Genomic DNA, 16,261 nt, shown 5'->3' with positions numbered 1-16,261 from the left:
GGAGAGGCAGACAGCAGGAAGCCAGCGTCAGGAGCAGAGCCTTTTTATTTTTTTCTCCCGGAGCGGTGGTGGCGGGCATCGTGATTGACGCTTGATCTACTTTGGGAGATTTCCTTTTAATGAAGGACTTGTCAAAGAATGTCTCCCGTCTGTTTTCACACTACAGCTTTTTTTTGTGAATGGGTAGTGGTACCATGTCCCCCATACTCATTCATATGGGGGGCCGGGATCTGGGAGTTGTGGGGGGGGGGGGGGGTTGAGACCCTTGTCCCCAAAATGGGGACAAGGTGCTATGGGGGGAGGGGGAGTTCCCCCTACCAAAAAGCACCCCCCCATGTTGAGGGCATGTGGCCTGGAATGGTTCAGGAGGAGGGGGGCCTCGCCCTCTCCCCCTCCCTTTCTTGAGCTACTGGGCTGCATGCTTGGATAAGGGTCATTTTTTAAAATTTAAATTTTAACTGTATTTTTTTTTTTTTTTTAACATTTTGGTGTGCGGCTTCCCCTCAATATACATATCAGACCTGAAGGGCTTGGTGCGGATGGGCGGCCCACGCCGTTTTTTTTAATTGCAGGCAATTCTTTTACATTCAGCTGTTAGTGGGGAATCCCGCTGACAGCTGAAACATCAACGCATGCTTTTTACTACTAAAATACCTCATGACTTGATAAAATAACTCATGCAGTATTTTAGTAGCCTTTTTTAGTGGATTCAAATGTTTTTTTTTAAAAAATGCTATAAGGTATGCTACCGCATACTCGGATGCAATAAGATACCGCTTAGTGAATTGTGCCCTGGATATGAGCCAGCCAAAAAACGCGTCTAAACGCAAACGCGCATAAATGTGGTTAAACGCATTTACTTTGTTTCCATTATTACATTTTGCAAGCAGGTACATTGTTCTCCTTCACTGATGTGCATTGATGAAGCTACACTGATAGGCACTGATGATGCACTGATATATGATGGGCATTGCTGAGCGGAACTGATAATCAGTGCAGATCTCCCATCACATTTGCTGGTTATCGGCAGTACTTTCCTCACGCTGTGACTGAGGAAAGTGATGCTGAAAACCGGCAACTGTATTTATGGTCATTGGCCATAGCTGATCACGTAGTAAAAGGCTGCGGTGATTGGCCTTTTACTTAATCACGTGATCAGCTGTGTCCGTAGAACACAGCGATCACCAACAGCGCTGGTTATTTAATGGCTGAAAGTAATAATGAATGAAAGTGTTTATTAAATTGCATTTTTATTTTTTTCATTGGATGCCACACACACACACACACACACACACACACACACACAAACGTTGTGTTCCTCAAACCATTCTTGAACCATTTTTGCAGTGTGGCAGAGTGTATTATCCTTCTGAAAGAGGCCACTGCCATCAGGGAACACAGCTTCTATGAAGGGGGTTTACTTGGTCAGCAAGAATGTTTAGGTAGGTGGTACATGCCAAGGAACTGAAGTGAATGTGGGCAGGTGCACAAGCTGAAAATTGGCCTGGACAGGAAGGGGGTGAAAGTGTCCGGACTTGAAGTGGTTAAGGAGATATTGTTTTTTTAAGCCGGTGCATGCGCTTAGAAGGAATGGCATTTACGTACAATTCCTTTTGAGCTGTGTGCCATGGCCTGGGACTCCCGCGCGCATGCGGGCTGGCCTGTCAGTCAGCTGGAGCTCACAAACCTGAAAGGAAGATGGGTGAAGATGGAAGCCTCTACAGCGGTGGTGCCGCTGGAGGGCTTCGTTTTCAGGTACATTTTACATAATGCGCTAGTATGCAATGCATACTAGCACATCATGACATTACCTTGCAGGGGACTCTTTTTTTCCCCATTTTCTGTGGTTTACTACTGCTTTAATGTACGCAATATGCATCTAGATTTTTTTTTTTTTTTTTTAAGTAGCTATAATGACAGTGAGCCAAGTTATTGAAGAACAATGGAGCATGTGTGAATCTAGAGAAAAAAAGAAAAGAAAAAGGGAATTAAAAAAGTGAAGAAAAATAAATAAAAAAAAAAAAGTACGGGCCTATCAGTGCAGCCTCATCAATGCACATCTGTAAAGGAGAAAATGTGGGGAGTTGTGAACAAGACTACTACTGAAAAATACCAAAAACTCCTGGAGGCCAAGAGAAGCTAACTGAAATTGATCCTATTTCGAACAGCCAACTATGAAGTTATGTACACATTTATAAAAAAAGATTATTTAGCACAACCACCAACCTCAGCCTCCCTTTTCCTAGCCTTTACTCTCTCCATTTCCAACAGAATTCTTTGGGAGTCTTCAACATTCCCTTCAGCTCCCAGCTGTTCAGCTTTGGCCAACAGCTTTCCAATCTCTTCATTCAATTCATGAACTTTTTCTGCCTGGAAAGAAAACACAAAAAAATAAATAGTTGACCAATAAAATACAACCTCTATAACAAAAGTTTTTTCATTAATTACCATCAAATAAAAACAGATATTACACTGGTAAATGCAGTATCACAATCATAATACCACATTCAGTGGTATGCATGCGGTACTGCATTTACATATAACCACCTTATCGCCTGTCAAATTTAAAGTTAAGTAGGCTGCTTTTCCTGCCCAGTTAGACTAGGTTCAGACATGCAGCAGTCTTTGCTGCCCTCTAATTCACCACCAGAGAATGTTTGGTTAATATCACATTTACCACTTTATAGATAGACCCCTAAATAATGAGGTCCAATCTCACAAGCTGTCTTATGTATTGGAAACTATATTGTAAAAGGGTCTGCCTAAAAACTCTTGCATGGCAGAGGACAGGAACAGTGCATAGTTAAACCTACGTCCTTGCCACTAGTAGAGCACACAAGTGCCTGGAATCAATCTATATTTCAAGCTCTATACACAGATACATTTCATCTCCACATCTGCAGGCCTAATTCACCTGCACATCTATACAAACAGCAACTGCCCCAACTTGTAACTGGCCTTTAAAGCAAGGAGCACATGGAAGGGCAGTGCATGTCAAACAACAAAGAAAGATTCCCAGCTCAACTTACCAACCAGTCTTCAAGCAAGCAGTTGTTTTGCATTGTTGATATTATGGTGAGGGGGCGCATGGGACACCTTTGCTGCCATTGTGCTACATGCTGGGTGTCCAGTGCGTTCCTGTGCCTTTAAGAAGGGGTGGGCTCCCTCCAGGCTTACCTGCCCTTAATCTATCCTTTATTATACAATTTATAGAGCTAGGAACTGCAGAATACTGGGCTGTCGTGAAGAGGCTCTGCAGCATGTATTTGCAAACGAGTGCAAACTAAACCAGTTTTCACCTGCTCATCTTTGATAGACTGGCCCTCTGTCCTCCTGGCCACTGGTCTGGTCTGCTGTAGTTCTGTTACAGCAAGTGATGATGTAATTATGTTACCATCTGCTGTAGTAGGAGGACCTGGGAATCTCAGAGTTATGGGAAATGTAGTTCTGTTTCCCTGCACGGATGTGATGTTTGAGTAGACAAAAAGCCTCCTGCTCCACAGAATTACACATTTTCAAACATTTTCAACAATCGAAGAAAATCCAGAATTACAAGAAAAAAAACATTTTGAATTACAGTTTGTCAGCAATAATAGAGTCTGGGAAGAGCATCCTCAAGTGCAAACTCAAGATACAGGATAGGAGTTGAGCTTTACCTCTGCTTGTCCCTAGGGGTGCCACAGGAGTCAGATGCATCGCAGGATTAATAATCAGTGACAGGGTTAAAATAATCACAGCTGAGAATTCGTAAATGATTTTTAGGGTCTCCGAGCGTGAGTAATTCTCATTTCTTTTTGTCGCTAAAAATCTAGGCCTCACACATCAGGAATTGTATTGAAAGTTGGTTATCTTATTTGACTCCTCCATGTCTCTGGCCTCAGTTTGTAATGTACGTTTTATAAATGTGTTTACATCCATTACATTACATTTTGTATTAGACAAATATTTTGGTATTCATTTTGCCATGAAAGCAAAAATCTATTTCATGATTATACCTATTAAAGCACTCAACACCACATTTGTTCAAAGGAAGAAAGCATCATTAAAACAATATTTCTACCCAGAGTTCAGCTTTAAATACAGCAGTGGGAAGCATTGCAAAACAATGGTATGCAAAAGAGGATACAGCTTCCAAACCAGAGCTGAAAATACCAGAGATCCTGGCAAGAAAGTAAAGCTGGGTATATACAATGTTTTTTTTCATTCAACCAGCAGGGAAAAAAAAAAAAAAAAATTCCTGCATACCAGCACTTCTATCTCAAGGTAAGATAGGATGCCATTCTTTACACCCGTATACAAAGTTAGACCAGGATATATTGGTACATGTACAAATACTGCACCTTTCCAACTGTAGAGACGGTACTTTATTTCAAATTATTCATACTGTACAACAAAGTTTTCAGAGTTCTGGTTCTGTCTGCTCTCAGCTAGACAAACCATGCCAGTCCCACGTGGACTAGTTATTCTCAGACTCCCTTGTCAGGCTCACAGCCTGTTCCCCACAGACCATTTTTTGCCTCTTTAGCCAAAAAGCCCTCTTACAGCCCTCTACGTGCACTAGGCAGACTGTTTTGAACTTGCTCTTTTGGTATGTCCAACACAAACGCTGTTATAGCAGCAAAAGTTTCTTCATCTGGGCCCATACCAAATGTCCACATACTGTCCATTATGAAAATAAATCGGAGAGGTACGTAGGTCAAAAATAAAATAATCTGCAACCGCAAGGTTCCTCCATATAGATTTCAAGTAGAAATCCAGCTAAAGCCTAACTAGCTTTCCCTGCTCCTAATTCCTATACTAACTGACCTGTGTAAAGACACACACATTTTTTTTTTTTTTTTTTTTAACTAAAAAAAAGTGCAGAAACTTTTTGAAGACTCCTTGTAAATTGTCAACCCACTCTGGTCAAGTGATCCGGTTCCCGTGACAGCCAGCAGTGGCTACAGAGGAGAGGAGGGACTGCCGACAACAGCTGAACCATGGGAAAGGTCATCAGTCCCTGCTTTCCCAGCTGTTTCTAGTTGCTCTCTCCATTTCCCTGCAGCTGCCACTGAAGGAAAACTGAAGGAATCGCATGACCAGATTGGGGTGGACTGAAAATATGAAAAAAAAAAAAGTATACTTGCCTACCACAAGCAAGTTAGTATAGGTGTGAGGAGAGGAAGCATTGTTACGACAAGCAAGACTTAGCTGGAATCCTGCTTTAACCGCTTGACCTCTGGAAGACTGACTGACGCCCCCCCTTCATGACCATGCCAGGCAGGAAGCGCAGCGCAACACCCCATCCCCACCGCAGTAAATCTGCTATAGGGCGGACAGTTCTGTCCAAAGAATATGTAGTATTTTGTCCCAGGTTTCTAAGTGCTTTCTAACCCTAGGTATGATCACTGGCCTGTCCCTTCCACCCCTCCTGCCGTGGCCAACTGGACAACGTTTTTTTTACGGAAAGTGTAGATTCCTACCTGCAGCTTGTCTCAACTCTAAACACTTTCCAGAGAAAAGGCAGGAGGAACGCATAGGAAGGGGGGAATCGTATCTCAGTTTCTGCAGTTCTGGCCCTGTTTCCAGAAAGCATGTCCAGCCAAAAACAAGCTTTGCATCGATAGTCTCCTTAAAGCTGTTGCTGGATCAGCCATGACAGTGGAGGAGGCAGGAAGCTTGCTAGGGTTAGAAAGTTACTGGACAAAGTAATACATATACTTTGTCACACTGGAAACAGAATTGTAAAATAAAGATAAATCTTTAATATGCACAACCTCCTGATAGGTCGAGGGGAATAGCAGTACAGGTTTAGTGTGGACCAGGGGCTTTAAAAAAAAAGAAGTGTTGCCAAAGCTTTTGGGGTCATAAGACTTCAAGTCACACTAGTGCCTCACAATAGAAAAGCTGTTTGGAAAAGCGGGTAGGTGTAATTACACAGAATGTGTTTTGGGAACATTGAAGACAGTGGTCACTGCCAATGGGCACGTACCATACATACCGCAATGACCCACATATGGTTTGTTTTCTTTACTTTGTGCTGCTGTGCACATGCCTGGCATATTGCTTTATATTGGCGCTTCTCTTATGTCCTGGAGCTTTGAACACACCCTTAGCACAGTTGAAATGAAGGTAGTAGCAGGGCAGATTGTTAGCTCTGTTGATCCTGGAGATCAGCTTTAAATCGATACAATTAACACCTGAGAACCCACCATTATAACTTTGATTTTTTAATATATATTCTCATGATAAAATAGGGTGACACACATACATTGCACTCTAAGCAAAGGTTGGTCAAACTAAATATTGATTTTAATTTACTTCTTTTCCTGTTTGCTTTCTAGAAGTTACACAACAAATAAGAACTATTCAAGGTAGTCTTTAATTTAACTGCTTTATCCTTTTATTTTTTCTTTACAAGTGCTTAAAAATTTTGTGCAACCCTATATCTTAAGGATGACAGTTAAGAATCTGTAGAAAGTGTCTGAAAATCTGTTGAACTTCCTAATGTGCTATTCAAACGACTAGTTCCTAATCAAGAAAAGAAAAAACCTTCTGTGGATACTAAAGTAACATCCAGCAGTAAACTCAGCTGTGGAAACTAATGGTCATATGACTTCCCTCTAGACAACAAAGAAAACCGATCCTCAGACCAGTCACACCAGGATTCTGAATTGTTGCAACTTTGGTGAAAGTGCTTCAAGTATAAGAATGAGTCATCATGGTGCTCTGAAGATAGGGATCTTTTAATCTAAGCACATTAGTATACCTAATGAATAGGGTTTGTTCACACTATGAATTATTGCAGAGGCAGCTGAATATGCAGCTTTCTAAGATGTAAGTGGAGTACAGAGCTTTATGAACAAGGTGACTTGGTCTCCACCTCAGCCATTCATAAACAGTCTTGCTTTCTTTTACAGTATACAAAGCATTCTGTGAATGGACAATGATAGGGGCAAATAAATGTGATTATTTCCAACTCCTCCATTCATAGTCAAAATACAAGACATTAAATAAACGGTTGAGGTTTAGAGTGAGTGATCTGCTAGGAGAACTGTACTAGAGCGGTGACCATGTCTGGCGTTTACAGTTAAGTGCTAGATTCATGGCAAAGTTTAATTGCATGCAGCAGCAGTGAGATAAGAGACAATATTGGCTGTAGAAAATTTATTTTTACAAAGAAACTGACAAAAAGATTTGTACCGGAGTTCAAGTGTTACTAAACCGAGGACCCTTCATTCACTATATCTGATCTCCCACAGTACACAGAACATGGAAATCCAATTAGTGTAGTAAATATAAACGGCTAAATACATTTTCTCATCTGCAGTTATAGCAGTCTTGTCACTTCTTTCAGTGTCCAGTAGAGCACTGGTTAAAGCTTGTAGGAGGAGTTCTCCCCTGATTACTCTATGAGGCGGCATAACCCCTTTACCTCTGTCTGGACAGTGCAGATTGGCGCTGTGCCCAATCACATGCACTCTCCCAAGAAAAAAAAAACAAAAAACAAACAAACAAAAAAAACTCTAGCAATACACACCAAGCTGTGCATGCACAGCTTGCCCTAAGGCTGTTTTATCAGGAGATGGGTTGGGGACTGTGGAAGGGGAGGATCAGAGAAGACAGGATTTTTACATAATGCGGAGAATTAACCCCTTGGTTCCACAGTGAGTATAACAAGCATGCTTATTGCGTATGCAGCTTGATTTTACTGTTGTGGGTTTATTAACACTTTCAGTTTTACCTGCAGAGTAACTTTTTCTAACATAGATCTCAAAATCTGAGACATTATAGAATGCTGTCCTAATAAATCTTCAAGTGGAACTTGCTCTACAGGAAAGGTAAGCTTATTTACTTTGCCCCCTTCCCATTCCAAATGCAGCAAAAAAGAAAAGTTAAAAACCTGTAGTAGAAAAAAAAAATAGTTTATACTTGCCCAGCTCCTTGTACTATGGGGGGGGGGGGGGGGGGGGGGACACGTCACACTACACCCCTTCCAAGGAGATCCCAGAGAAAGCAGAGCAACATAGGCCATGCTCAAATACAGCTCAGGAGCATTTTTCTTGTGCTATTAGCATTGCCAGAATAGGAATGACATTGCTCTTACCTAGTCGATGCAGTTGGAAGCAGAGGGAAAGACCGGTATATTTAATACATTTCTGCAGCTGTTCAAAAAGTGGGTGGAGAGCACAGTAATTAGGTGGACCCAGGGAGTTCCAAATTCTTGGTTTCAACATTTTACAATTACACTTTGCAAAGATAAATCATTTCTTGCATCAAACTGTTTTTTTACAATATAAAAAAAAAAAATTAGTATAGTTTTCATGTGGGGGGCTTAGTTATTGGCGCTTTATAAATACCTGAAATAATAAATAGGAGGCACCACCCTCTGCCACTATTTCCTTGTGAGCTGACATTTCAGATGTCAAGTCCAAATTGAGACCAAATTAAGGGCCAGCAATGCAAAATGTATAGATATCACTTTGTCTAACAAATGTAAGCAGCCCCTTCCCTGATCTCTCACCCTTACCTCAACTTCACAATGCATATGAAAAAAGGCAGATGAGATACAATCTGATGGTGCTCCAGAAGACGGCATGGCCTTCGCTCCCACAAATGGCAGCTTGCCCTCAATTGTTCAGCTGAACAAAGGTCTACAACGCTAAAACACAGAGCGATTCCCAAACAAGAAACTCCAGAAAACATTCCAGAACAGACAAACCAGCTTCAGGAATCACAGGATAGTCCATCTAATCAGATTTGTGATCTGGTTCCACGTGCACAAGGTTATACCGAGGACTTGCAGGGAAGTGAAAGGAATAAAAGTAAAAACATTTACAGAAGAGATACATCTTAAACCTCTCTCCCTAAACCACACTTTTTGACTTGTCAAGCTGTAAAATGGGAAACTAGCTTGGCACAAAAGCTATTTAAAAACTAAGGTCAACTATTGGAGCATGTTACACATTACACCCGTATAAAGGGTGCAACATGCTCCAACACCCATTCTTAGCCTAAATGCACTAGTTAGAGGGTCACTGACATGAACAGGGTAGAAAGTTCAGACTAAGAATTCATCGATTGCATTTTTGTGTCTTTGGTTCATGGCTTACTAGCTAGTGAATCCAACACCACAACTGGCGTTTTATTAAAAGGACACGTTCACCTTAGAGCAAAAAATAAATGCATTTTTTTTTAAGGTTAAGAGAAAAAAAAATTGTGCATGTCAAAATTTTTTGTTGTAGGAACCAGTAAAGCATTGCACTGTACCAGCGATCAGCAGATTGCCGATGCCATGCAGGTCTCCTGCAGACCTGTCAGTGTATCTGCTTGCTTGTACCTTGTACAGGCAAGGTGATACTTACTGACAGGAAGAATCCATGAACTACCACAGAGCTCACAGTGTCGTGATAGTTCACGCAGAACTACAACCCGACAGCTGATAAGGCTGTCATCGGACTTGCAGTTTCTCATTCACCGAACACTGTGAAGGGGTGACGTGGGCGGAGCCCCGCACAGCCACAGTTTTTACAGCAAAAAAAAAAATATTGTGACAGCTAGTGATGGAAGAAGACCCCCCCCCCCCCAAGATGTATCCTTTAATGCCAACAGTGTCATTCACAATACAGTGGATCACCACTGCGATACTATCACAAGAATAAAAGTTTGTTCTCTGCACACTAGGTAACATACATAAAAGCGTGACAAATCTAATATACCTTTACAGCAACTTCTGCACTTATTTCTTCTTGTGTTTCAGCAAGTCGTTTCTTCGCAAGTTCAGTTCTCCTATCACACTCCGCAATAAATGACTCCAAATGATCCATAGCCTAAAAGACAACAAAAAAATCTTCATAAGTGCTCTTTGCACCTAAACTGCTCACCTAATATAACTGAGCAGTTATTTCAGAAAAACAACTACCCATGCTATGGCACAACTTAATATTAATGGCTACAGATAGCTCTTCACAGTCATGCACAAATTTTTCTTCCTATGGTTTACAAAATCAGTTATGATGATGCAATGGTGTGGACAAGCATATACACAGCATGGCTTCCACTGAAACCTAACAATCTTAAAAGCAGGATGGGCATAGACAGACATTTTTTAAGCTGCATTTCGGCAGCCATCTCAGGTTTAGAAAGGGAGACATGTATATTGGTCAGATTTAAAAATCTAAGCAACTCAAAAAAAAAAAAAAAAAAATTGTGTTTATACTGAAATTATATGAAAAAAAACACCCAAAAAGATTAAAGCAGTTTAGCCGATTTCAACTATATGGGTAACATTTTGTAGCCAGCAGATAAACAAACATTCAATTGAAACAAATTCATATTTTTTTAATGCTATGGCACTTTAGTACTCCAGGTACTAGGATTCATGCTCCACTAATCACATCTTGGGTTAAGGGTTACCGTTTTCTTCTTGGCAGTCAACGGCACATTTTCATACCTTAAATCCTATGTTCTTCAGACTGCATGGTTTGTCTTTTAGTATTTTTTTTTTACCCCTACCATCTCTAGAATTAGTGACAGTCAAAATTCCAGATAGTGACTGCAATCCTCTGATAGATAAAACAGTAATAGCTGTAAGGGAAGTGTACTTACATACAAGCTGCTTTTACTCACATAATAGTGCACATGTATACTGGCCATATGAATGTCCTTTTGCATTTGCAGCATCTGTTAACTGTTCACTAATGACACAGAAGTCATAAAATAATCAGTATAAAGTATTGTGTATTAAACTGACACTGCAATATATAGTCATTAAAATAGTGGGCATTATTACAAAAAGTAAAACTACATTTTTCAAAGAATTACATTCCAAATGTAAATAAAGATAGATCATTCACCAAAAACCACAAAAAAAACCCCCCAAATATTTCAGCATGATGCTGACTGACATCAGCTTTTTCTGCAAATCACAAGTTTGGTGAAGCTGTGATGGTCAACAGGCAAAAGCAGTTATGTGTAAATGTAATCCGTGCAGGTATTTACTACCTCTCACAGAGAGCAAAGATCTAAACCTGAAAACGTGCCAATTTACCCTCCTCCCCCTAGAAGGTTGGAGTCATTTTTGTTTAGGCATCAGCCAGGACCAACATGTACTTCCAGAAGAAAGATGGTGGCCTAGTGATGACAACACACATCTCACACCGGGGTTGATTTACCCTAACTGGAGCACACAGAGTCTGGTGCAACTGTGCATGGTAGCCAATCAGCTTCCAGGTTTTAATGTCAAAGCTTAACTGAACAAGCTGGAGTTAGAAGCCAATTGGCTACCATGCACAGTTGCACCAGTTTTAGTAAATCTCCCCCACAGTCTGCACAATGTTACAAAAGGGGTGTGTGAGAGAGAGTAAGAGATTTAGAACTGCTTCCTATTGCCTATAGTAAAATCCCTTTGTCTGTTCTAAAGCCAAGCACAGACACTTAGCTCTGACAGTGAGGAAAAATCTAAGACGAGAATACAGAAATGAAAGAAAGCTGACTTGGGTTCTAGCCTTCATCTCCGTTAAATGTTTATTAATGTGTCTGTGTTGGAGTGCTCCCCTCATTTAGTTTAATGACGTTGCCATCAGGACAAATAATGAAAGGAGATCTCCATAACAGTCATTGAAAGCAGTAAAACTTTATAGATGCTCTTTTCTTTCCCTGCTCTTTCAAAAGGTTTTGGCTGAAGATATGGGTTTGGGGACAAAAGCTTTGATGCGTTACTCTGCAGATCCCAACCACAGTCTGAATCAATCTAAAACAAAATCACTACAGTAAACAGAGAGATTCAAGAAGAGTTGCAACCATGGCAATTTTCATATTTTGACTTATTCGGTATTGATTCAAAGAAATAATTGTAGTAAAGCAGTAATGTGTCCGATGCGAAAATAGAATTAGACCTCCTGGACACGAACGTAATGATTCACTGATGTTTATACTCAGGATCTTGTTGGCATGTAAACATGTGTATGTGTATACATGCGTAAAATTCTTCACCCTCTTCTAGATGCCAGTGTTGCCATATATGTGTGTATATGCATGTATACAAGCGTATGTGCGTGAATGACTGCACTCAAACGTAAAATGTTCTATTTATTTTAAGGCTTTGAACTTGATGTATTACTTTTACACAGCTGGGTTCATTGTTCCATAGACAACACTGCACCTGTGTTCAGATTGGTGAAAAAGCAAAAACAAAAAAAACAACATGGCCTTTTTCACTCCCGTGTACAAGCTGTCTTAAGTGAAAACGTGAGACCGAGGCATGGAAATACCGCAGAACAATGAGCTCTGGTTACTGTAATAGCCAATATGATTCAAGACCCTGAGAAACTAGATTTTTTTTTTTTACCTGGTCTTGATTGAAACTTTTTGGTAACTTTTTTTCCCAACTAGAAAATGAGTTGGGTTTTATTTCTCTTACGTTAACACCCCACCCACTTACAATAAATAGTGGTCCAAGTACTAGTTCACTTGTTAGGATGCAACAATTTACTTGCCACCTAGATACTCATGTAAGCCATGGAAAATACCCCAATCTACTGCATTCTTGCAACTCTGTACTTTCAAAGCAATCTCCTATTTGCTGAATATGGTCTGGTTGAACTGCTGCAGCTGCAAAAAATTCTCTGCCAGTGTTGCCAAAAAATACCATTTTTTGCAATGACTTATGGCACATCTCCTCCCCTGCTGAATGCTGCATTGAACTTATAAGAGGAGACCTGCCTGTTCTCCTCATTCTTCACAAATGACCATTTTAGAACGCCAACTGGCAGAACAATTTCTCACAGCAGAGGTACAATCATTTTATGATGCAAGCTTACTCCTGGTCATTTTGTTAGCAATGCACATTTAGTATAAGTGCACGTGTTTGCAATGGCACTATATGGAGCCAACATCATCCTGTTACAGGTATATCAGCCTGTTAGGGGTGTCTGGTTCATAAGCTACTGTGCGTAAGCAAACAAACACAATGAATCCAACATCACGAGCAAGAGCTATAAATAAAATAAAAAGGAACTTGTGAACGCACAAAAATTACACTTTTTGGCATTTGTCAGCTACAATTTTGAACCAAACATATATGGCAGCTGCAAAACAAGTTAGGATAGCCAACAAGGCCTAATGTCTTTTACATGCAAACAATTGGAATTTAGGTTTTACTGATTTTTTTTATAGTGTGAGTGTTACCTGAGAAATGAATCCTTTTCTTTTTTTTTTTTTTTTTTTTTTAAATGATCATTGAATATTTCTATGGAATTATAATAAACTCATATGGACTCATTAAAACACAAGCCAAGTTTCCTACTCATTACTGCAGAAAAGTGATAGTACATAACTGTTCATCACTCTCTTTATCTCTGTATACTCAGATTGAAAACCATATAATCTTCAAATGGCCATATCTGATTTTGGGAAATCTATACATTTCTACAAAAAGATACCAAAATGAGGAAAATTTGAACCATGTTGAGCCAAACAATACAAAATTAAAAAAAAAAAGAGAAACGAAAGGATGTACTCCTTAAAAATAGACTGAAGCTGTAAAAAAATGGGGTTGATTTACTAATTGAGTAGAGGTGATGACATAGCAAAATGAAGGTTGAACATTGAATCTGCATTCACTTGAAATACACCAACTAGTGGGTGGGTGGGTGTGGTGAATTTTGTTAGGACATTGGTTGACTGAGTGGAACCAGCTTTGCCTTATTTACGAAGCTCGTGAATATTCACTTTGCAATGTGAGCACTGTATTCCTTTAGTAAACCAGTATCCCTGCAGTATCTCGTAAAATGACAAGCATTGGTGCAATAAGGTACAAAATAAAGGGAAAAAACTCACATCAAGCTCAAAAAACAGATCTTTCTCCTTGCTTGCAATCTCATAGTCGGCTCGCAGTGCCAAATCGTGAATCTTGGTGCACTCACCCAAATCCATCCTCTGTTGAACAAAAACAAAACACAAATTCATTAGAAACATTTAAAGGGGAAGCTAGAATACAGAAAAAAAAAAATTAAATTCTATTTGAAAACCACACATGCCATACGTTTCTACTAGTAAAAAATACATAGGTAAATAAATAAAAAATACAACAGTTTCAGCATCTATACAGAAGGGTTGACGAAGTAATCTCTTTCAGCTACAACTGAGTACCGTTTGCAATAAATTTTCTTTGCACTAACATTCAGAGATTTCCATACTCAAAATTCTCCTAAAACTTTGTGTATTAGCACTGCTTGGACCTTGAAGAAGGGGACACACTCAAAAGATTGTCCTGAATTTTGGCAATTGTTGCAAGTGCACAAATATGGCTACAATCACCTCAAGCATTCTTTAGCTACTAACGAAAACAGGGTTTTAATGCATAGTAAAATCCTTGTCTTGGAATCCACAGACCGGTAGTCGAAAACTTCAAGCTATGCTATCGCCTACAGAAGGCTTGGACACAAACATTTTATATAGGCCATTCTACCGTAACTGCAGCAACACCTCAGTTTTGTAGCAAAGCATTACCAACCTTGAGCATGTACAAAAAGAGGAATAGACAACATAGCAAACAGTAACAAGACTGAAACAGAGCTCTGAACTGCCTGAAGCTCAATGGAGTTATGTGAAGGACCTTCTGCCCGAAGATAGCATCAGTTGTGACCTGAACATTTACCTGGCAGAAGCTAGAGAACATGCGAAAAGAAGTTAAAAAGACAGGCCACATAGCAGCCTTGCAAATCTGAGACAGTAGCCTGATGCAAAAGTGTCCAAAATGCACTCTGGACAAGAAGCAAATCTGGATAGGAAAGGCAGGAACTCATTTTTGAAAACCTAGGCTTGAATGAGGTTCTCATCCCTGGTCACCTATTCAGAAGTCCTAGATAGAAAGGAGCTCACACCACTGAGCCCAGACAAAGGCATATAGCGTAGTATATTTTGTTAAAACATCTATTGCACAAAGCTAAAAACCACCACATGGATGCGCATCAAATAAACAATCCGTCCGGACTTACAGAGATGGCCGCCCCTGAGGACATGCACGCGCACGAAATGCGTTGAGAGGGGCCTTACATGCTGACGTCATAGCGCCGGTTCCAGAATTCGGAGCAGCAGCCATCTCTAAGTCCAAACAGATTGTTTGATGCATCCACATGGTAGTTTTTAGCTTTGTGTAATAGAGGTTTTATTGAAATATACTACACTATATGCCTTTGAACTTTGTGGTGTGAGGTCCTTTCCATCTAGGACTTGCGAATAGGTGACCAGGGATTGGAAAGCTGGAACTACTAGGCTGGCTATGATGCATGTACTTGTACTCTAGCCATCTGGTGAGTGCATATGGGTGGATGAATGCACACTAGCCATCTGGTGAGTGCATATGGGTGGAGGAATGCACACTGTTGGTGACACTGTGAAGATTTTTTTGTCCTCTCACTTTGCACTGTTTTGGACGCTATATAAATTTCGATATACACTTCATTGATTGGACTATTTGTAACCACCGTTTAATTATTATTTGTAGTATCAGTCCATATGTGATGTATGGCTTGATATTTCATTTGGGAATTGAGAATCAGGAGTGATTTCCTTTGCACATATATCATATATTGATCATTTTTCATGTACAGTTGCAAGAAAAAGTATGTGAACCCCTTGGGATTACGTGGAGTTTTGCATGAATTGGGCATAAAATGGGCTCTGAACGTCATCTAAGTCACAACAATAGAAGAACACAGTCTGCTGAACATAATACTACACAAACATTAGATGTTGCCATGGTTTAATTGCACATAACATGTAAATATTCACAGTGCAGGGAGGAAAAAGTATGTGAGGCCCTAGCTTAATGACTTCTCCCAGAGCTAATTGGAGCCAGGAGTGAGCCAACCTTGACTCCAATCAGTGTGATGATATTGGATGTGTTGCTGACAGCTGTCCTGTCCTTAAAAAACACACACCTGTTTTGGGTTTACTGGTTTCAAGAAGCACTGTCTGATGTGAACCATGCCTCACAGAAAAGAGCTCTCAGAAGACCTACGATCAAGAATTGTTGACTTGCATGAAGCTGGAAAGGGTTACAAAAGTATCTCCAAAAGCCTTGATGTTCATGTGTCCACGGTAAGACAGACTGTCTACAAATGGAGAAAGTTTAGCACTGTTGCTACTCTCCCTAGGCGTGGTCGTCCTGTAAAAATGACTGCAAGAGCACAGCGCAGAATGCTGCATGAGGTAAAGAAGAATCCCAGAGTGTCAGCTAAAGACCTACAGAAATCTCTGGCGCATGCTAACATTTTTG

The 16,261-nt window shown here is 40.2% G+C and overlaps 1 protein-coding gene across 1 annotated transcript in view; it reads right to left on the bottom strand.

Annotated features, from left to right (window-relative positions):
• LUC7L (LUC7 like) overlaps window positions 1-16,261 on the bottom strand; it is a 65,241-nt gene that overhangs the window by 19,819 nt on the left and 29,161 nt on the right. Inside the window, exons 3-5 of the mRNA XM_089691683.1 lie at window positions 13,819-13,917; window positions 9,699-9,809; window positions 2,227-2,370 (exon numbers count right to left, since the gene is read on the bottom strand). Coding sequence (XP_089547809.1) covers window positions 2,227-2,370; window positions 9,699-9,809; window positions 13,819-13,917 — 354 coding nt within the window. The remainder of the gene's footprint in view (window positions 1-2,226; window positions 2,371-9,698; window positions 9,810-13,818; window positions 13,918-16,261) is intronic.

Source organism: Staurois parvus, unplaced genomic scaffold (assembly GCF_062004578.1).
Source record: "Staurois parvus isolate SC_StPar_1 unplaced genomic scaffold, SC_StPar_1.0 ptg000022l, whole genome shotgun sequence".
Taxonomy (NCBI): Eukaryota; Metazoa; Chordata; class Amphibia; order Anura; family Ranidae; genus Staurois; species Staurois parvus.
Note: the sequence above shows the minus strand (reverse complement) of the source record. Positions and strands in the feature narration are given on the sequence as shown.